This window comes from Arvicanthis niloticus, chromosome 4, assembly GCF_011762505.2.
Source record: "Arvicanthis niloticus isolate mArvNil1 chromosome 4, mArvNil1.pat.X, whole genome shotgun sequence".
Lineage (NCBI taxonomy): Eukaryota > Metazoa > Chordata > Mammalia > Rodentia > Muridae > Arvicanthis > Arvicanthis niloticus.
In genome coordinates this window covers 117865954-117888497 of record NC_047661.1, presented here as the reverse complement: position 1 = coordinate 117888497, position 22544 = coordinate 117865954, and the positions used below count along the sequence as shown (strand labels likewise).

Sequence of the window (22544 nt, the reverse complement as noted above, 5' to 3'; positions counted from 1 at the left end):
TTTTTAAGAAATACATTTTAATCCTTATGCATTTTAGGTTTGTGTTGAACATGAAGATGACTCTGAGTACTATAGACATTATAAATTATTGATTTTTGTAATTCATGGAGATGGGAGTTTTTTCCATCTTGTATGTGTGTGTGCTGTTCAATATTTTTCATGAATGGTTTGTGCTTTTCATTTCAGAACTTTTCTGCTTCCATTAAATTTATCCCAGAATATATTTTTCCTTCCCTGCCTACTGTAAACAGCCCTGAAGTTGTAATTTCTCTCCATAGTTTATCTTTGATGTATGAATATGCCAATCACTTTTGCAAGTTGATTTTGTATCTGAGTATTGAATTATCAATTATTATACTCTTTGAGGTCTATTTTTCTATGGATAAAACTATACCATGAGCATAGAGAAAGACTTTAATTTTTTCCAATTTGTTTGACTTTTTTACCTCTTGTCAAATTGCTCTGTATATTTGTATTATTCTTAGTAAGGGATATGAATGTGGATACTTATATATGTGTTCCTGTCTTAAAAAAAAATACCTTCAGCTTTCCCCTACTCAGTATGATAAAGTTGTGGGTTTACCATACATTATATTTTATGTTCATATATGCTCCTTCAATATATAATCTATTTAAAGTTTTTAATATCTAGATTTGTTGAATTGTTTCATGCCTTTCCTATATCAGGGATGCTCATATAATTTATATCTTTCATTCTGTACATATGATACATGATGTTTAGTTTGCATGTATTAAACCATTGAACCATCCTTTCATCCATGGGATGAAGCCTCTTGATCAGAATTTTTTTGAGAGTTTTTGCTTTATCACAGGTATTGGTCTTTAGTTATTGCATGTCTAATTTTCTTAAAAAGCAATGCTGGTATCATAGAATCAGCTTCAAAAACTGCCCTCTCATGAAAACTGTGGGATAGTGTGAAAAGAATTGGACTTAGTTCTTCTTTAAAAGTTTAGCCCCTAGTTTTGTTTAATCAGTGAGAAATATGTACAGCCCCTACCTGGGGCTATGTGGGGCTCTACAGATGATGGTGAAAGCTGAGCACCAGTTCTGACTTAGAGTAGCGAACCCCTACAATTCTACTTCCCCCATTTCTCAGTCTGGCCCCAACCCTTCTCAGATTGCCATCTTGGTGTTTCTTGGCCAGATTGAGTGCTGGAAAACTCTTCTGTTCCTCATTCCTAGAACCACTTCTAGAAGCAGCCCTCCTACAGGTCTTTTCCTTTAGTATCTTATACACATGCCTTAAATTTGGCCCAAAGAGCATGTGCTACAACGCCCTTCTTCATATATACCAAAACACCCTACCTGGTGAGAGACTGGCCAGGACATGGCCATAGCTCTTAAGTATTCCCCAGGTTCAGCCCTAAGCAGACAGGATGGACTGCAAATTCCTATGCTCTCTTAATTTCTTGGCTGGCAGGCAGAGTATTTTATTTGTTGTTTTATAGACAGAGTCCACTGCTCTACTCACATGGCACCCTGTACATTGAAGTTACTCAATTATTGTTTGCCTAAACGGGAGTGGGCATTTTTTTGCTGTGGTGGGGAGACAGTGAAACCGATTCCTGATAAATTCCACCTGAAGAGTAGGGGAACTTTTTTTTCTGTTTCCTTCTAACTAAATGTGAATGAGGGCTTGATACTTCTCATTGGTAAACCCTGAGGGTAAAGAAAGGGTAGTTTAAAATATATATGGATCTCAGGAAAGCTTTACACACTCAGCTCATTCTTTTCTTGTTGAGTAAAGAACCAGTATCATTTCATATGGGCATTGCCCTAACTCCTAACTTGGTTACTCTGCCTGTGTCTCTGTGTCTATGAAACAAGTTTTGTACTACACTTATTGGATGGCTGATAGTATACTTCATAATACATTGAAAGTAACCAGGGAAAATACACATATACATTTATGTTTAAATTTCATGTAGTAATTTTCATTTGCTATTGGCTTTTCCTTTACTTCCAGGTAAAAGTACAGATTACTCTCACAGAATGTTTATTACAATAATCTTTTATGATAGTGGAGCCATCTGCTTTTGATGCTATAATATTCTTAGTTAACCGTATGATTTTTCAGCATTAACCAAACATCTGTTCTGAGTGATCAACTCTCAACTTTAGTTGGGTGGTAGTTTTCTTTATATAGTTTATGGAAGCCATAAACCCCCTTTACATTTTAAGATTGATTTTCCTTCCTTCCTTCCTTCCTTCCTTCCTTCCTTCCTTCCTTCCTTCCTTCCTTCCTTCCTTCCTTCCTCTGTCTCTCTCTGTCTCTTTCTCCCTCTTTCCTCCTTTCTTTTTCTTTCTTTCTAGCTTTTTGAGACAGGATTTCTCTGTGTAGTCCTGGCTATCCCGGAACTCACTCTCTAGACCAGACTGACCTTGAAGTGAGATAGTTGTGATCTGCAGTGTGGGTACCGGAGCTAAGCCAGGTCTTGTGCAAGAGCAGCACGTGCTCTGAATCATCTGTATTTTGGGAACAGGACATCTGATGCTTAAGCTGGCAGTGGATTCCATTGATCAAAAAGGCAATGCTTGCTAAAACCAGTTATTCCAATAGAATAGTGAATATGATTATTTATGTGCTATGAAGCAAGTTCTACTTGTGGCACATCTTAAATGTTTAGGTAATGAGTTTTCTCAGCAGCCCTAAGAAATACTGGTATCCTAGGTAAAGCATAAGAAGATAATAAGGGAACAATAATTGGGTATATTCCTACTGAACTGTTCTCATGGGAATTTATTCTGATTGGTCTTTGTCTACTGCTAAAATGACACCAAGCCTAAAACAACATTTCGAGTTTTCCTTCCTTCTTTACATCCACTCAACCAATATCTTAGTCTTCTAGGTATTTTCCTTTTGAAACCTTTTCCCTTCAGTGAGAGGCTTTTAGGAGCATATGGTAAAGGGGACTTGGAAGAACAAATAGTGGCTCCTGAGAAAACCATGCTGTATTCATGTCCTGTCCAGACTGGTCCCCGTGGTAGGCAAAGGTTCTACCCCAGGCTCTTGAGGCCCTGAGTTGTGTGATTTTACAAATGACTGCTGGTGAGTGACCTTCATTAGTAGGTCACTAGTGGTAAAAGGAAAGCACGATGTATTCTAAACAAGACAGATAATTCTCTGCAGACATGACATTGGAATTAGAACCTTTTAGACTCTGTTAGCCTTTAGGTAGAAGGAACAGGGCTCAGAAGCAAAGTAATCACAAATTAAGCCTTTTCTCTATTTATACCAACTTATGAATCATACTGGGCTACTTCTCAGTTTTTGATGAGGACTTGGGTCACTAGACTCCCCAGAGCCTATTGTTTTTCCGTCTGGAGCCTCACATCCCTCCAGCATCAGCATCAGTACCAGAAACCTCCTCCCTGTTCCAAAAACCCAAGCTGCATCCACAATGATGGAACACAGGAACCCAGAAGTACAAGCGGTAGAGTGCTCCTGAATCCCCAAAGTTTTTCCCAGTCTGGTCATTCCTTCCTTCCCGAGTTCCGAGTTTCATGTGCTTGTCTGTCACACATGGGCAAATGCCTGCCGCGTGACTACAGGGATGGCCTCTGAGCTGACTGCCAAGTTGCAAAAGCAATAATCTTTTCTCTGTGTAGGCACCAGAAAGGAGTCCTTAAGTTGTGATCACACTTTGCAAAACTGCCCTTTCTGTGTGAGGAGCTAGCAGCCCTCCCTGGTGGGGGAGAACTCAGAGCAGCTCTCATTTCTTTGTGGCTGCATCTGATCCACCTTTTCAGGGAGCAGCAAATGTTCATGCTGAACAGAAAGCACGCATCAAAGGGCCAGACTCCTTGCCCCCCTCCAAAATTCCACAGCCTTTGTTGTCACAGGAGCTGGGTGGTTATTGAACTTTGCAGACCTGCTGGGCCAGGAAAGTGAAAACACCCTCCGAAGCCAGCAGGGGTGGTGCTCTGTGCCTGGGAGATAGGACTGTGCATCCAAAGGCCCGGCGGTTGCCATGGCACCCTGACACAGAGATCATTCCTTATGAATGTCACCGAGGTCTGTGACTAAAGTTGTTTATGAGTCAAAAGTCTCATGAAACTACAGGAGGAGAGTATGGCTGTGCCTCACAGGCTGTGGGAAAGAAGACTGGATCTTCAATAAGCTCACATGTTCCCCACCACCACCACTCTCCCACCTCTGCCTCGTTTGCTAAGGAAGATAATTTTTAAATAGGATATGTGGCACAAGACAGGCTGAAAAGACTGACATTGCAGTCATCTCCAAGCAGAAGAAAAAACGTGTTTTAAATCATACTCTGCTGGCTGTAGTAGTGTTCATGGGCTTTGTTGCTCACACAGCAGCATGGAGCTGGGCTCCAAGGGGCCTCAAGGGGCAGCTTTCTGAGCAAATGGCTTATTCATCCTCCTTTGTTCCTCCAACATGAAGGCTTACCGCTTTTCAAACCATAGTCCTTGCATCTAAAGAGGACAGAGAAGGTCATGGGTACCTCCTATTTCCTTACAGAGAGGTTTGAAATAACAGCAACTATTGTTACTGCTGGAATATGAATGTATAAAAATGCCCAGCTGCGTGTGTGAAAATCATAGCGGACAAAGGCAAAACTGACTGTTCTGAGGAGTATGGATTTTCTTCTATTCCTGGAGTATCTCCCCCACTCTGGTGTAAAGGACATCTTCTCTGATATTTGGAGGTTAGAGAAAGAAAGGAGACCTAAAAGCTTCTTCTTTCAATAGGGGAGCAAAGTGGGGTAACAGGCACCCTTCTTTTCCTTCATTCCACTCAGAAGCACATGACTCCAACAAAGTGACAGAAGGTGAAAAGTGGGCAGATGAAGGGCGCTGGTGGAAAGTTCCATGTGTACACTACTAAAACCTTGCACTCGAAGTTCAAATCTCAATTGTGTTTCTCTTGTAGTGTGTTAAAACGTGGTCTAACTATGTGGCTATGTCTGGCCTACAACTCACAACTTCAGCTAAGTTACCCTTGGATTTGAAGCAATTCTCAGGAGTGTTGGGGATTACCAGGATTTACTGTCATGTCTTGTTCTCAGATATCTTTTTATAAGTTACAGTATGAATCTTAAATGGATGGCATAAGAAAACTTAGTTTTGAAAAAACAATTCCTCTCCCAGTTGCATTAAGCACATAGGAACAGTTTGGAAAGTCTTCCATGTTACTTGCACAGGGAAAGCTTTGCCCACCCCTAACCATTCTTTCCCAGGATTCTCTCCAGGATCCTAAGAGTGTCGTACCTCTGACACAGTACAGTTGAGCTGGAAAATCTGCCCTTCTCCTTCAACCTGCCGCACACAGAGTTTGCAAACCAGCTCCACTGTGTTTAGGCTGAGTCTTTCCAGAGTGAAGGTGCAGTGGAGGTTTCTTTGAGAGCCACTCCAGATATGGTAAAATGGAATTTCCTGGAAGACATGGGGTGGTAACCATAAACAAGAGATGCTGGGTGTGTCAATCAAACAGTAGAGCTTTTCAGGTTTTTACCTCATCCAACTTCATGATTGCTCTCTGCCCAAATATGGCCTCACCTTTCCTCACACAAGAAAATAGATGCAGAGAGATTAAAGAACAGCTGATATCAAAAAGTGAGGAAGTTGATTAGTTGAGTATGGAACCCATGGAATCAACTCTAGAAACCACAACTAACCAGAGTATCGGTTATTGAAAAACTGCCATTGTTGATGAAGTGATTGAAAAGCTTAGAAAGATCCTAAAAGAAATCTTCCACACTATCATTTCTCATTAAAAGGAATCCCTAGTGATGCATTAGTGAAGGGTAGAGCTAGTCAAAGGATGTTGTGATGGTCCCACATCTTTTCATGCCTTTACCTTTGCCCAGGGCAGGGGCAGCTAAACCTCACTGGAGTTGGAAATCAGTCCTCACAGAACAGTCCTTAGCCTGAGAGGCATGAAGCCTGTACCAGATACTCACTTGTCACTGTCGAAATTACTGTAGTGTCAACCCTATATGCTGTGGCAATTAAGCCACGGAAAGGATTCATGAATGAATACAGTGTTTAGGATGAGGTTCTGGTGCCAAATCCAGAACCAGTGAGTGACAGGGCCATTCACTGACATACCATGTCAGCCACCAAATGTTGGTTTCTGCAAAGTGCAGGGGCAATGCTAGCTAGTAAGATGGAAAACCAATGTATGTCAGATGAGATAGCAGTGTCCCATCTCCTCCCTTGAATGCACGTGAGGCTGTTCATATTAGTACAGTGAATTTTGAAAACTAACTTACTAAAATAAGAGTATGCTTATTTTAAGAATATTTTAAAAACTATTCCTTTAAGTATGTTTAAATATGTTTATTGGGTGTTTTTCAAAACCCTGGCCCCCATACTGTTTTGGAGAAATAAGTGTTGGCATCCAAAACATTGACAATATCTCCAAGAAAAGAGACATCTATGACCATAAAATCTTAATTATCCATCTTATATCCCTCTCCAAGTAGTTAGTGTATCTTGGTAGCCTCACCTGATACTTAGCCAGCAATTTGCTCTTCCAGAGGGAATGGGCGATGTCATGAATTGACAGGCGCAGGTTGTGAATGCTGCCTTTAAAATGAAGAGCCTTGGGTTCTTCTAGGAGTTGGCCTCCCATTTGCCTCTCCAGCTGTAGAACTTCCTACAATGACACATCCCAAAGGAAGGTATATTACTGATAGAACTGCCCAATTTCCATCAGACTTCTCATCAAGTAAATTAAGTTTCTTCACCATGTCTGTTGGATAGAGTAGTGTACTTCAATAATGCCATGAATACTACCACCTGTGGGTCTGAGACCATTAATATGAACTCCTGACCATCTTGCATGGTCTTAAGCCACATTGGCAAGTAGCCTGTGTAACTTACATCATAATGTGTGAAAACTCAGCAGTTTGTTTTTTGTAGTTGGCAAGAAAAGAGACTGACACTGAGAATGGGAAGAAATATAAATGCAAGAAAGATATCGATAGAACTAGAGATAAACTGATAAGAAAGTAGATTTTCCTTGAAAATTGATAAAACTAACCAACAACCAGTAACAACCAAAAATGTGGAATATTTTAGACACTTAGTCTAATCATTTATGGTTTAGTTAATGTACAGAAATGTATAAAGTACCTAAGTCATAGTTACTAAGACTTCGTGTGTGTGTGTGTGTGTATGTACGCACATGCACTAACAAAAACCTTGAGTGACATTCATTTGATGTCCACCTTTGTTCAGAGATAGGGTTTCGCACTAGCCTGGACCTCTTCAAATAGGCTAGGCAGGGGACCTCAGAGATTGACTCTTCTGTTTCCCTGGTATTGAGATTGCAAGTATGTACTATCATACTCAACATTTTTTATAACATAGGTTCTTGGATTTCATGGCCAGAACTTTACCAACTGAGCCTAAAGGAGGGTATATATACTATTAGAAAAAAAAAAACCTTTGCATACAGATAATGAAGATTGAAAACAATAGTTTCTGAACCAAACAGCTACCCAGATTAGATTTTTAAAAAACTGCTTCATCTCTCAAAAATTCTAGGTGAAGAAACCCTACTCCATCCTTCACTTACAGTATAAAGATGTTACAGAAAGACAAAGTCTATATTCACTTCCATTCTTCAAGCTGCTTAATGGGACTTAATGAAGCATTTCCAACTACAGTTGAAATTATCCAAACAGCAGCTTACTGTAAGTTATTAATATCAATACATGGAATGAATTCCCTTGTACTTCTCTCATGCTACCAAAGTTTTAATTATTAAAAAATGTGAAATTTATGACATCTTAAAAGTGGGGATTCTGGAAAATAACCATAATTATAAATAAGATAAAGCAAAATATGGTTAACTTTGGTGGTGATATTTCTCCAAACAATGGGAAATTCAAGAATACAGACATTCATTCAAAATGCTATCTGCATGCACTGAAGATCAACCAAGGTATGAAATACAGAGGGACCAGAGGGGACAAGTTGGGTCTATGTTGCGAGATACCCAGAGACACCACACTCTGGCCATGTAGTCACTACTGAGCTCAATATCATCATGGATACGATGCAAACAGCTTTGTGAAACTGCTGCTTCTTGGGTTCTTAGCTTCTATCACCAACTGCTGAAAGGCCCTTTGAGGCATAGAAAATACTAGGATAATGGGGAACATAGTCTCAGATAGGGAGTCCTCTAATTAGTGTCTAATGGAAATCATGAGGCAAGATCCCTATGGCACAGATGAGTGTGTGGTCCAGATGTCTGATAGTATTGACCTGCTGTCCTCCATGGCTGCTGCTGAGTAGCTATTAGTTGTGACAGGAGCTGAGCAGCCAGCTACCCACCCTGACTCAGAATCCTTGTCACTATGCCCTAGGTCTGCTGTGCTTACCTCAGCAGACTCCCAGGGTCCCCAGTAGGACCTACAGATCTAGCCAGCCCACTATCACACATAGCCACCCTCCCTAATACTGCACACCCCATTCACTGACAAGAATCTTCTGTCAGCCCGTGGAACAGGGAAGAAATGTGAGGGTTAATTGCAGTTGCTTCTGCTATAGCAGGAACACATAATGAGCTTATGTTGATCATGTTCAGTGTCTAGTTAGCATAATAGAGAAAGCTGATGTTCCCAGTGAACCTGGCACCTGACAAATTCTAAAGCTAAAATGATGTTTGTTTATAAGCCATTAGAAGAAAAGAAACATAATTAGAAATCTTTGAGATTACAGTCATGCCAATCAATCAGTTCTAGCTTCTTTCCAGTATGCCCTAATTACCTCATCAAGACATCTAAAGAGCAATCGATAGTAATTATCTGATTACTATAGATCTTCATTACATCCAAATTATCTCCCTGGGATGTCTGAAAGAAGATGCATTGTATTCTGGGATGTAATTGTACCCAACAATGTAGGATGCATACCCTATTTCTACAGTCAACATAGAATGCCAGAAGACAGCTCCTTATCATTATCTGTGTTCTTGGCAGGATGGACAACCTAGCAAAATCTTAGCTGCCTATTGGCCATGACCTTGATGGCTAGAAATTTTGAAAGCCAAGTCTGGGTTGGAGACAGTCCAAGACTAAGGCTTAGTATTCAGTTTCTCAGAAGTCATGCTAGGGTGTTTTCTCATGAAGAGTGGGCTTAGAGTGGCTTGGGGAGCCTTTTTTAAAGAGAAAGAAAACAAACAACAAAGTAGCACTTAGTAGCAGTGGGGGGTCTCTCTCTCTCTCTTTCTCTCTCTCCACATTTCTCCATCAGTCAGGAAGCCCATAATAAGCTGCTGTGCATAGCTAGAACATGACCTCTTGACCATTTATCAGTAAACCATTAGGATATATTATCAACCAATAAATACCTGGTTGTGAATTCTATTTTATTCCCAAATTATAAACCCATGTTAGCACATTAATATTTCAATGTTATATTAAAAAAAACAAAGGTATAAGGTGAGATTAATAAATGCAGAAGTACTATTGTTGTCTTTTGTTAGCCAGTGGGGCACTGGGCTTGAGGTGTGTGAACTTGTTCTCTGTCTTAAGGATGGTTGGTATAAGCAGCTATTCTCACAACAATATCTGAGTGAGGAATTAACTCAGGAATATTACTCAAATTTAACATAGATTTTCCTGAAAAATAGTGACTAGTGGTATTACAATTAAGATATTCATCTTGAGAAAAAAACCCCATGATTTACAGGAGACAAGAACTTAAGTACTGGCAAGATATGGTGGCATACACCTTTAATCCAGCACTCTTAGGGGGTAGAGCCAAATGGATCTTTGTGAGTTCAAGGCCAGCCTAGTATATATAGAGAGTTACAGAACAGCTAGAGCTACATATTCAGACACTGTTACAAAAAATAAAAAAAGTAAAAACAACAACAATAAGAACAACAAACAGCCAAAGAACATACTCAAGCACAAATAAATTATTTCAATGTGTAAGTGGAACACCTTGGTAATAAAAATCATGTAAATTCACCCGTGAGACAAAACGACAGTCATGTTTACCTGTAAATTTTGTGTCAGAAGAGGTGTCAACCCACAGGACATGCTTCTTAGGCTGTTTTCATATTGCTAGTGTTCAGTGCTCTAATCTGAGATATGCTATGGCCGTTTCAACTTAAAAGTACACTGTGACTTGTACATAACACACTTGTCTTTCTGAAATCTTCCTTCATGAAATCATGTTAGTTAATATATACAATAAGGACACAATGATGAAATAACAGTAACTGACATACTCATTAATGAAACATGACTTTACAGATAATTTTTTTTCCTCCCCTGGCCTCCTTGGAAACAGTCACTCAGCGTCATTGAGATGTGTCTTATGTCAACAAGTATGTAGCTTGGCCCACTGCTTGTGTTCTGCATGGTATAGAGACCATGTGAACCTATACAAGGCTGAAAGGAGACCCACTCTAAAACAGTGTTTTGACAGAATGTTTTTGAGTCACAAAGGTTAGGTTATTTCATATGCCTTAATGGAGAATAAGAACCAAAGGTCAAAAGATTTAGGAAGGTTTAACAAAATATCGTGACCTTGGAAATAAATGTCATAATAAACATCAGGATCATCTCGGTTGTTTGTGCTTAGAAATATAAAGGTCACCTTCCTTTGTTGAGGTTGTCTTTCTTATTGGCAGCCAGACTCACTTCTAATGTTTAGTGTCCTGTGTGAACCTACAGGATGCTCTGATAAACTGTCTCTGCCACCTGGTTTACTTTGAAAAGTATCTCAAAAATGACATAAGAGTGATTGACACCAGATGTCTTTCCCATTTCTTCATGGGAGCACACATGCCTACATGTACATGAATACTCGAGTGATGTCACCAGGAACTCTCCCTTGGATCTGAGAAGCTACTTGCTGTAGCATCTGCTTCCAACAGAGAGCTGAATGAGGGCTGAATTGATTCTAGAAGCCTATGAAAGACTGCAGCAAAGGCAGCAACATGGAATTCCACCATAGAAACAAGCAGCTTGCACAATAACCAATTAAACCAAGGCACTATCCATGCCAAGCCATTAGCCTGAGCCACTTAAGAGGAGTAATAAATTTAAGCTCCTTTAAAGGCCTTTGAGGAAAAATAAAGCAGCTCTGGTCAGTGCTTGGGGCTCTCCCAGGCTCTCAGGTAGTAAGATATACCCACATTGGGTCCAGCAGAGAAAGGTCAACAGAGGCATACCTGAGAACCTATGACTCTTACGTTCTTTCTATACCACCAGAAATTCTCATTTTTCAGGACTGTCCAGCCACGTGGTATTTGCCACCTCTTCCCTCCCTGCCCCTTTACTCATAATGGGCCTTCTACCCATGGGCACACTTCCCTCTAGAAAAGTCTCACAATTAGGATTCCTGTTAAATTTCATTTTCGTATCGCTAAAGATCACTAAATCACTGATAACTTATCACGATCACTAGAGGAAGTAGGGAGGAAACACAATTGCCTCTTTGTTTTGCTTGTCTACTTGGAACTGTCTCTGTACTTAAGAATATTTCTGTGTACTCTATTTCTAACAGAAACAGAAAATATGAATGAGCTCCATCTACTTTTACTAAGGAACTGGATCAGCAGTAACAGGTCCACTAGTGGATGTAAGGAGCTACTATAGAGAAATCATTGAGGTAAAGATATGAATGAAGGCCATGGAATCCAGCCCACCTCCTCCAGAAGTTTGTGTTTGCCTTAGCTTATGGAGCTAGGACCGTCCCTTTGCTCTGTCCTTGGTGCTGACCCAGTCCAAGGCCTTGCTAGAGCATTATCTTCGCAGAACTCTATTAGGTGAGAACACTTATCACATATTCAGTACACCAAGCACATTAAGCCTCAGACCAGCCCCCAGTGACTGTATTGACTGTCTGCACTAAATCTGCCTTCAGATTTAGTGAAACCTGCCCTTTTTTTTTTTTTTTTTTCTAGTCTTTATTCCTATGTTGAAACATGCCCTGGTCATTTGGGAACGAGAAGTTTCTTTCTACTGCTGTGGCTATTTCCACAGCCCCTGTCACAGCAGTGTGCCTGCACTTTGCTAAAGCAGAGGCCAAAAAGAGCAGCAGTCCCTCTCTCCTGTTCCCTGCCAGCTTTCCAGCAGGCAGCTCTCAGCCCTGTGCCTGCTGTCCCCGCCTCTGGCCTTCAGGCCTCTGGCTGCTGAGCTGGGCAATGGGGAATAGCTGACAGTCAGCCAGACTCTTCCACCTGCTCAGGTCAATGTCACCTCATGCTGCTACTTTCCTTTCCTGTGTTCGCACTGGGGTGCTCTGCCCTCCCCCTAAGTCTGTCTGCCTGCCTTCATTCTTAATAATAATAAGGCTAGACGCCAGTGACCATGTGCAAACATTCCCCGTCAAAGTCCCTTCGTTTCCAGGGCTCTGCCTGCTGTTCCAGCAGCTGCTGCTGCCACAGATGCTTGGGCTGAGCTGCCACTTTAGCCTGCCCGGTCAAGGAAGTTTGTGATGCTCTCAAAGCACTGTGCCAAGGGTCCCATTCAACAGAAAACTCATGTCACTTGTCCCCTGGGTATTCTTCTAATGTAAGCAAGGATGTCTCACATAGTACCATGAAACAGGCACTTTCAGATAACCCTAGTACATGTGAGTTCATGCTGAACTTCTGTTTACTTTTTAACATGTTATTACTCAAATTCCACGAGCAATTACCAAAAATTGAGGGCGATACAAACTTACTGTCCTGTGCTATATTGGCCATCAGCCCAAACCAAACATTAATATATACAGCTAAGGTACATGAGGGCAGCCTTCTCTTCTGGAGACTTGCAGGGAGGGAATTTACTTTCTATTTTTTTCCTGGCTTTTTCAATCTGCTTGCCTTCCTTCTCATGACTCCTTATTTGGTCTTCATATCCAACAATGAAACATCTGCCCCATCTCCCTTTCATCCTTACAACACCTTATAACACCCACTGACCACAGGTAAGGGAAGTTCTCTACACTGTAAAGCACTTTGTATTACTTTATATCTACCCTGTCAAGAGGGGAACAAGGTCATATTTGTAAAGTCCTTTTGCTGTGGAGGATATTTATACATTTACATATTCAGAACAGCAGCTTGTAGGTGTTCTCTGAGAAGTATTATTATGGTTAGCACAACCTTTCCTTTCCTATGACCCCTACAAAAGTCAATTCATCAAATAGGTCATTTATGCAGTACATGATAGGGCTAAGTCCACATCTCATGAGAAGATGACAATGAGAAGATAAATTCTGAGACACCATTCAGATCGCTATGGCAACATCTGACCAGCTAGACTGCCACCAAAGAAGAAACATCCTAAAGCTAGACCAAAGATACAATAAACATCTTTGTTGATTTGCCATCTTTCAAATACCATAATAGTCTCAGGGCCCATGTAGAAAAATTAATAGGATCTAGTCCTTATTTTGTGCCAAATTTCATAAGGTTGTTCTTGAATCTTTCAGGGGTCCTGGAGGTAAGCATAATCATTAGAACCTGTAGCTTATTTTCTTGGTTTTATCTGATATATGTGTAATATGCATGGATAGATGAATGTCAGAAACCAGGATCTTGACAGTTTAATAGACAAGTTAGTTTTGAGGTCACCTGCTGCTTGCCATGAAGCAGTAGCAGATGGACAACAGTGGAGTTGACAACAGGTGGCAGGATGAATATGAAGCCACCTACTCCTTGAATACGTTGCCTAGCAAGCTCAGCCCAGGAGGGCATCACACCATTGTCAACTGAGCATCATCAAAACCATTTTGTTTTCCCTACTTTTCAGTGTTTTATTCCTTTCTTTTTGTATCTCTCTTTTACAGAGTTACTGTTCCCTCCTGGGAATATTAGGATATTTGAGAATTAGATTAATCCAAGGGAGAGCTTTCTCTGTATCCAGAGACTCCAAGGAGAAAACCAGATTGTGGTAAGGTATATAATTTGGTCTGCATCACAAATATGTCTTTTAGAAACTCAATAAACATCATGCATACAGAATAAATGCAAATAGCTCCTTTTAAGTTTTAGATTCCAGCATTTATTGAGGGTCTTTATTATGAAGAGGTGTGGCTAATAATGGAGCAGAATTACTTATTTCTACATAGATGTATTTTTCTCTCTGGGAGTTTTAAGACTTATTCCAAATATAACCTTGTTCTCTATTAATTTCTAGTCTATTTATATTAGGATTTAAGGCTTTACAAATAATGAAAAGAAAACATCATTTTTATTACTTTAATTACCCAAGGAGGAGGAGAAAAAAAGAAAGTCAGTGATGCTCCAAACTCTATCTTTTCAACATACTTGACCTCTCTATTTGAGTTTATTCTAGACTATTCTCAGTTTCCAGCATCTTTATCTGCTTGTGTGAACTCAACCTCAGCTTTGCTCCCACTGGTCCTTCATGCGTGTGCACAGGAAGAAAGCATCCTGAAAAGTATATAAAAGATGCCTGCTGTCTTCTGTCGGCCTTGACTTTTACCCCAGCAGTCACTGCTGGCATTCTGATTCTACATCAGTGGTTCCAAATTGCTAAGTGAAGCTTTTAAGTTTCAGGTGACCATTTTTGCTTCAGGGCTTAACAAAACTCAGGAAAATTGTTACAAAAGCTGCCAAACTCAAAGAAATAGGCAGAAAGATGAAAGGATGTTTCAGGGCTTCTTGAGCCTGACTGATAGGGAGCCTCCTTTTCTTTATTTAGCCATACCCATAAAAATTTAACTAGATTAAAAAATATTTTTAATACCCAGAATTGATTTTAATAAGTAAAAATTTATAGTTCTGGTATATTCAGGCAACCATCTTTTCTAATAACTCATAAGGACTAAGTAATTGTATTCATTGAAAATTAAATTCTCCTCTGGACCCCCACCCACCACAGTCCCATGTTTTGGTTTCTCCACAATCCAGAAAGACTTCCTACATCTAACTCCAACATTATAAGAAGGTCAAGTCCTTGGAGACACAACACCAGGCTACAAGTGTTAGTGGCAAGGAGTTACCTTTAAGCATAAAGCAGGAAGAAGATCTCTTTCCTCTCAGGGCCCAGATTTAGAGAAAAGAGACTACATCAAAGACAAGGAGACATAAAGGTCCAATCTTATAAAGTATCCATGGAGAGGGGAAATCACTGCTAGGCATTCAGATGTCTATGATGACCAGGACATGGGCATAAGGAAGACGTTCTAAACCAAACAACTGCTGTGTGAAATACAATGCATTAAGAAGAGGTCCATAAAAGGACAAGAGCTGCTTAGATTAGTCATCTTGGGATTGTAATGAGTCTAATAGGAAATGAGCCTGAACAAAAAGCAGAGAATTTGTTAATTTGTGTGCATCACTGGAGATGGAAATCCATATAGCTTGCTACAGCTCAATGGGAGAACATGTTCGAGATGAGTCCTCTCTGGAGATGGATAAAGAGAAAAGAGGATTTTTGGATCAAGAGACTAGGGAAGGTCAGGAAAGCTGCTTCGAAAAGCAAGCAGCAACTTCCTTGCAACAGAGGTGGATGCTTATGGGATTTTAGTCTTATACTAGGAGGCATGTTCATATAGGAGATCCTGACAAAGAAGAAGTTACTGCTGAGACTAGAATATGAACCCATCCACTTGCATGGGTGAGTGATGTGAGTTGGAAGAAGACTAAAAACACATATACCTAGAATGGCAAATCTAGGAATAACATTAAATTTGCGAGAATACTTGGAGTAAAATAAGTAAAAAGGAAGACCACAAAACAGACCCTGCTGGGGCTGGTAGAAGCAGTGGTCCACATTTAAGGAAATATAGTGGGTAATGAGAAAAATCCAACCCACAAGCAGAGAGATGTCCCAGAGCAGGTATGGAGTGTGAGAATGAGTAGAGTTTTCTCTCTCGGCCTTGTGATAAATTAAGAGAATGGGGCTTCCCTGGGGGTACTAGAAGAAATGAAGAGATGTCTAAAAGGTCCAGTAGTGGCTAAGATGAATAAGTAAAGAAATGTGGAGGAATGGATAACTCGAGAATGCAAGGTATTTTTCCATAGTGGACTTACACAAAGATGTGTAAACATGTTTAAGATACTAGTTCTTAAGTGACTGTACAAGATACAGAAAACATTGTTGTATAATTCTAAGTCCCAGCCAATGTCAATCAGAGTCTTTGTAGAAGAACCCTGAAACAAATCTCTGAAACCCACATAGATTTTGTACATATAAGGTAATAAAGAAGTATTAAATAAGAATCATTGAAAAAGGAAATGACAAAGAAAAAAAGAAGCAAGGACTAGAAAGGGTGATGGATGGAGCTTGGAAGTGTAAAGACTACAAAATGAGCATGGAGATGCCAGACTATCAGTGAGAAACAGCAGAAAGTGTGCCAAGAAGGTATGCGTTTTGCTACTGGAGGCCCTTTTGAACTAATGAGCCTCCCGGTTCCTATTCAAGTATGGGTAAAGTAGTGCAGACATGGCTGAACTGTCTCTTCAGAGTGTTGAGTAGATCATTTACTTATTATCAGAATTTTGGTATCCCTGCATCATTAAAAGGCCAAGAGGTGCAAGAATACCTCATCCATTATTCACATTTCTTTCCAACTAAGTGCTGGGTCCCTAGATGCTGAGAGTTTATAAATGTCTGTCTGGAAAGCACTGACCATGATACAAACCACTCGTGGGCTGCTTTCAATGGCTGAGAGCAATTCATCGGTCTTCTTTTGCAGTGACCATTTCTATCCCTGTTCTATAATTAACATACTCAAATGTGTTTTCTTCTTTAAAAAAGTATAACATTTTTGCATAAGTTATCTGTTTGTCTATTGGGAAGGCAGGTTAGGAGATTCTGAGTATATCTACATTGAAATAAAACTATGTGTATGAAACATTTCAGATACCATTAATGTCTTATTCTGTTTGCTTCTTGCAATAATTTTTCATGGAATTGTTCAGAAGATTCACTTTAATCAGACCCCATGGCTTTTGAACAATTACTGTTTTCCCCCCAGGAAGAATTTAACTCTAGCATGATTTGTATTCTGACAGAAGTATTACACATGTCTGCAAGGAGGATAAAAGAAACAACCGGAAGCCTTACATCGGTCAAATTCAGATCACTTACTTCCACATCAGGAAACTCAACAAGCTCAGTCATTAAGAACATATGCAGTGACCAACAAGGTCCCTTCCTTTCCCTGGAAACCTTGATGGCCACACCAACCATGAGAACTGCAGTTGCCTATGGCTGCTCATTTCTCCCTTGCCACAGTCTTGGTGGTGGCTTCCCAGGATCCCTGAGCTATAACCTCCAGTTTTCACAATTCAGAGTCATTCTCTGGATAGAAACTGCAGAAAGAAATACCCTGCCAGTCAAAAATGTTCTTCCTTTGGATTTCTTGACTATTTTCATCTGATTTCTCTCCCCGGGTACTCTAATTTCCTGTGGCTGGCTGGCCTTCCTGCTCCCATATCATGGCAACCTCTCCTTAGTCCGCATCTGCCTTTTTGTTCAAGTTAGTTCCATAGACCAACTGTAGTTAACTGCCCACACTCGAGGCTTGCTTTCTCTATGCCATTGCTATGTTACCTAGAGAAACTTAACCTTTCCTGATCTTTGAAGTCCACACCTGTTAAGTAGAATAATGATTCTTTTGTGGGCTATTGTAAAGACTGAACGAGTTAATAAAAATTATGTAGAATTTTGAGTGGTAGATAGAAGCACTCAGTAATAATTGTTATTTCCATTAGTCTACTCTTCTATTTGGAGATTTTTTCCTTCTAAGAGCAGTAGACAAATATCACCATGACATCACTGATGCCTGTATGTACACATTGGGATCTGTTGTCTGTTCAGAAAATCAACCCCATAAATGATTGTTTAAAAAGTGTATGTTACTTTTAGAACTGTTGCATCACATAGTAGTTCTACATACTTATAGATATAAAATTGTCTTTAGGATATCCTTTGATGCCAGTCAGTAGTCCATAAGTAAAATTATTTATTGCCAACAAATGTTTGTGTCATTTAAAGTTAATAGTTGACAATCCTCACCCACAGGGTGAGAGGTTTAAGAGACTAGATTTTTGGAAGATAATTAGATGATGAGAGTGAGGCTATTCTGAATGAGATAGAAGTCATTATAAAGGGGCTTCCACACCTTCCTGACCAGTTCTACCTTGTAAAGACTCAGCAAGAGACTGGCTTTCTGAAACCTGGAAGAAGTCCTTACTGGAGCCCAACCCTGTTGACACCCTTGCACTGGGCTTCCAGCCTCCACCATAAGGAATAAATGTCCACATTTAGGTCTCCTCTCCCATGGTATTCATCATAGTACCCTGAATCGATAAATTCACAGAGCAACTCATCCTAGATTTGCCATTGTTAGAGACAGAAGTTTGATCTTCTAGCCACTATTTGAGTGAGTCACCATGCCGCTTGCGCAGGACCTTGTATCCCTGTTTCCTTCTCTTTCCTCTGGGATGATCGCAGCTCTGCCACATCTTCTTATTAACTTGTCTCTGTCCACTGAAGTTAGAGTCATGGGTCTAATGTGTATTACCAATCATGCCTAGCTTCTGTTTAAACTGTTGTAGACTCCACAGACTCTCTCTGACAACTAAGGCCCATCTTATGCAAAGATGCTATTATCCTCAGCTTACTGGTATAAAATATTGCATAAAGGCAGCAATTACTGTTCACTTTTGTGTCTTCATCCTTTCCATATATCTTGGCATCCTTAATGTTTTTTCCTGTCAATGGTGCTTAAAACCTTACCTTCCATTATAACAAGACTCAAATGTCAGTTCTTGTTCAGATTTTCTTAAAATACTATGTAGCTTCTCTTCCTGAACTCTGAGAGAATGTTACATCTCAGCTGTGGCATTCATCATGTTCTGGCCTATCTCCTCAACCCTGGCTCACTTCCTTTATTCCTCCTTCTAGATCATAACTTCTTCAAAGGCACTTATTATATCCCTTGAAGCTTCAAATGGGATAGAACGAATGGCAATAATCACACCAGGAATTAAGCTCATTTATTCTGCAAAGCAGCAGCCTGTTGTCAAATGCTAACCCTCTTCCTCACAGCCCTCGTAAAAAGAATGGGAAAGCATATAAATGAAGTAGCACACAAGAGGAACATACAGTGTGAGCAATTACGCCAATTTCTTTTATAGGAAGAACGCAGCTGAGATAAACATGGAAGCAGATTATTTACCATTCACGGGCTTCATTGCCAAATTCTTCTACATTTTTCATTAAAAGAGCTCAAGTAAGGTAAACAAAAGTAGCCCTTGGGAGGAATTAGCACAGAGAAAACAGCTTATTTATCAGCATGGCCTCTGAGATACATCTATTTGTGTAACTGCTTCCTCTGGGACACAATGCATGTGTTTGCACACCTGCTCAGAGTCACCACCAAGTGTGTAAGGTCACTCCGAACCTTAGCTTCCAGATAAGGGTGAAGAGGGTTGGTTGAGTGGGAAACACTTACCTTCAGGGCATCCTGTGTGTCATCCAGGCAGTAGACTCTGATGCTGTACTCTAGGGATGAGCAGCAGAGGGGCCCAAAGATGGCCAGTTTCAGACGCTTGGCAGCTGCTTTGGTGGTGGACTGCCCAACCAGGGCATAGGTGCTGAGGTTCTCTGTGAGGATATGGCAAGCCTCTGCATCCAGCTGAATGTAACAGGGGGTTGTGAAGTTTTCCTCACCAACCACCACAACATCCTGGGAATGAGGGGGAAGGGAATATGTTTATGCTAACAAGGACATGTGCCAGCCACCATGGATGGTGGTGGATAAACCTTGTCCTGTGTTCTAGTTCATGTATCACAAACTTTGTGGTACCTGTTTTCATTCTTTAGAATTAGCTCTTTCTATTACTGTCTATACACTGATGCAGGTATTGACATAAGTATCCTGGAATCTACATGAAAAGCCAAAAGATAATAATAAATCATCCCTTTTAGTATACCTGAGATCATTAACCACTTCTGAGGATTTGGTATTTTAATCTTCCAATGTCTTATTTCATTTAAAAGTATAAATTGTTGAGGCACCACCATAGCATATCAAACTTTCCCCCAAGAATACACATTTAAAAACAATTGGTGGAAATAAGACATTATATTGTATCACTGTATTTTCTCTTCCAATTTCTCAGAACAGTATATTTTCCCCTAAACAATCTCAGCTCTCAGAATCTCCACAAGGTGAGCTGTGGCAAGGACATACTGCCTTTTATATAAGGCTCTGCTACTTTTTTAAATGTAATACATTAAACATTTCATTAGTTTAGACATAAAAATATTTACTATGAAATAAGTGTAAGTGATGATTTTTATAAAATGACAGTTGCTAATTCAACCATATTTTGATTTATTGCCATATAACTAAATGGCCTAACTTATATACTAACAAAGAGGGAGGTCATTCAGCCAAGGGTCAACATTCCACAGGCTTCCAGGAGGCAGGGTGGAAGGTGATAAGACATACTGGAGATCTAGACCAGGCTAATAAAGCATGAGGTTGGGTTAAGAGTCCAGTTCTCCCTGAGGTCAGCCAACAAGATGGCAGGCACAAGGCCAGCAGAGCCATGGTTTACTGTAGACAAGTACACATTATAAATTTTATGTTGTCTTTCCACTTGGATTGAGAAAGACATGTGGGAGTTAAAACACATGCATGAACACAACTCGGTCTCTGAATTAGGACATTTTGTTTCCACAGAGCAAGAGTCACTTCTACAAATGCTTTCTACCAGGTGAATCTAACTCATGGTGACTGTCAACTACTCAAAAATGTTAGTGAATGAAATTTAATCTCCAGGTATAGATAAAGATACAAAGGTAGTAGGTGATCGCTCACTACTACTTCAGGTGATAGTTTATTGGTTAGGTCTTATGACATCATCTGACATATGAGCCATATTTTAACAAAATCAATGAAGTCATAGTTTGAAGTGAATATAAAGGAATCTTATACTGGTGAGAAAAGCAGCTCAAGACTTCCAAGGTTATTCTAGGCTTCATGACACTGGAGACAGAAGGACCTAAGGGGGTATTGTTCAGGAAGTCTATGATTGACAGTGGACACCATGGCCTAAACCTGCCATGCAAGGGTTTACATGAGAATGTTCCTTGTATTTTCCTGGACTCCTGAGTTCACCCCTATGTCATTGATATCATCATTTAGCCCCAGAAATGAAAAAGGCACTAACAGAGTATCTTGCAAACACTTAAGATAGAGCTTTAGATATTTTTGTTGGAGATATATCTATATCTATATCTATATCTATATCTATATCTATATCTATATCTATATCTATATCTATATCTATATCTATCTATATTTATATCTCTCTCTATATATATCTTAAATGACATTAAAGATAGGCTTGTTTAAATCTTTTTAAAGACTATAGTTAAAGTATACCCCCAAACTCAATCATAGACTTGAGGTAATCTAATAAGGAATATGGTCAAATGTAGCCAATGTTCGTAGAAAGGAAAAATCTATTTAATCCCAGAATACTGTGCTTTGATGCTAAGTCAGTTTTCCTAAAATACTATAGCTTTAAACTTTCCATGTGGATCTTTGTAATTTCTTTGGTTAAAAATACCATAAGTGATTATATTGTAACTTCACATTTTGCATATGTAATTTTTATACATATATTTATACTGTCATTTACATATGTATTTGATAAAGATATTCTTGAGAGACAGATGCTAAGTGAAAAGTTCTGATGTAAGTTCTGGTGATCCCTTCTTTGCTCCTCTCCCAACATGGGGTGCTTATACTCCTCCCAGTGGGTTACCTGGGACTTCTGAGTATCCTTTACTCTGTGAGCTGATTTTGAACGTTCCCTTTCTGGTGCCATCGGTCAGAAGATAAGGAAGTAGTTACTGCTCTTCTGTCTCTCATTTTGAGTGTGAGCTAAAAAAAGCTGCTTTGCGTCAAAAGATAAAGGTCTCCCCTACTTGTATCAATGATGGACAATGGGTACCATGTTTCTCCCACAGACATTCAACTCACCTCCCACTGTCCCTGAACTGCCTGGTTTTTGAGCTGGATCTTCCAGTCCTCGGTGTTGGGGTCTGCACAGTGATGCAGAGTTAGGATGACAGGGCGGGTCAACAGAGCTCCAGGAGGACCACAGCTCACCACGGGGGTTAGTAGTGTCTGAGACTCTTCCATGGGGGGCCTGCATGGAGAGCAGAGGACCATACCTGTGACATTTCCATAGTATGAATGCACTGTGTCATCACTGAGATCTAAAGTTGGATAAACAGTTCAAATTACTTCCTCCTGACACTTGAGTATGGTGGTTATTGGGTGGTGAGACAGAAATAAGTGGAAACCATGTTCTGTATAGACAGGCTTTCATCTTATAAGACAGGAGGTTTTTCTGACAGTGGAACATTTGCCAGTATCTCTTTGATCCCGATCCTCAGACACAGGACTGCCTTGGGTAGCTTCCTCTGAATTCATGCTCTGATACTTTCAGGATGGGATGAGAAAGAACAGAATCCTTATGATGTTACATAACCAGCTTTTCTGATAACTCTCACCACTGGTCTCACAGTGTTTTAATACTTTT

General features: G+C 40.0%; 1 protein-coding gene across 2 annotated transcripts in view; it reads right to left on the bottom strand.

The window, feature by feature from the left end:
- Unc5c (unc-5 netrin receptor C) overlaps window positions 1-22544 on the bottom strand; it is a 338360-nt gene that overhangs the window by 11426 nt on the left and 304390 nt on the right. For both annotated transcript variants that reach the window (XM_034501256.2, XM_076933307.1), the window contains 4 exons: window positions 21980-22148; window positions 19436-19669; window positions 6495-6644; window positions 5255-5419 (listed from right to left, as the gene is read on the bottom strand). In XM_034501256.2, coding sequence (XP_034357147.1) covers window positions 5255-5419; window positions 6495-6644; window positions 19436-19669; window positions 21980-22148 — 718 coding nt within the window. The remainder of the gene's footprint in view (window positions 1-5254; window positions 5420-6494; window positions 6645-19435; window positions 19670-21979; window positions 22149-22544) is intronic.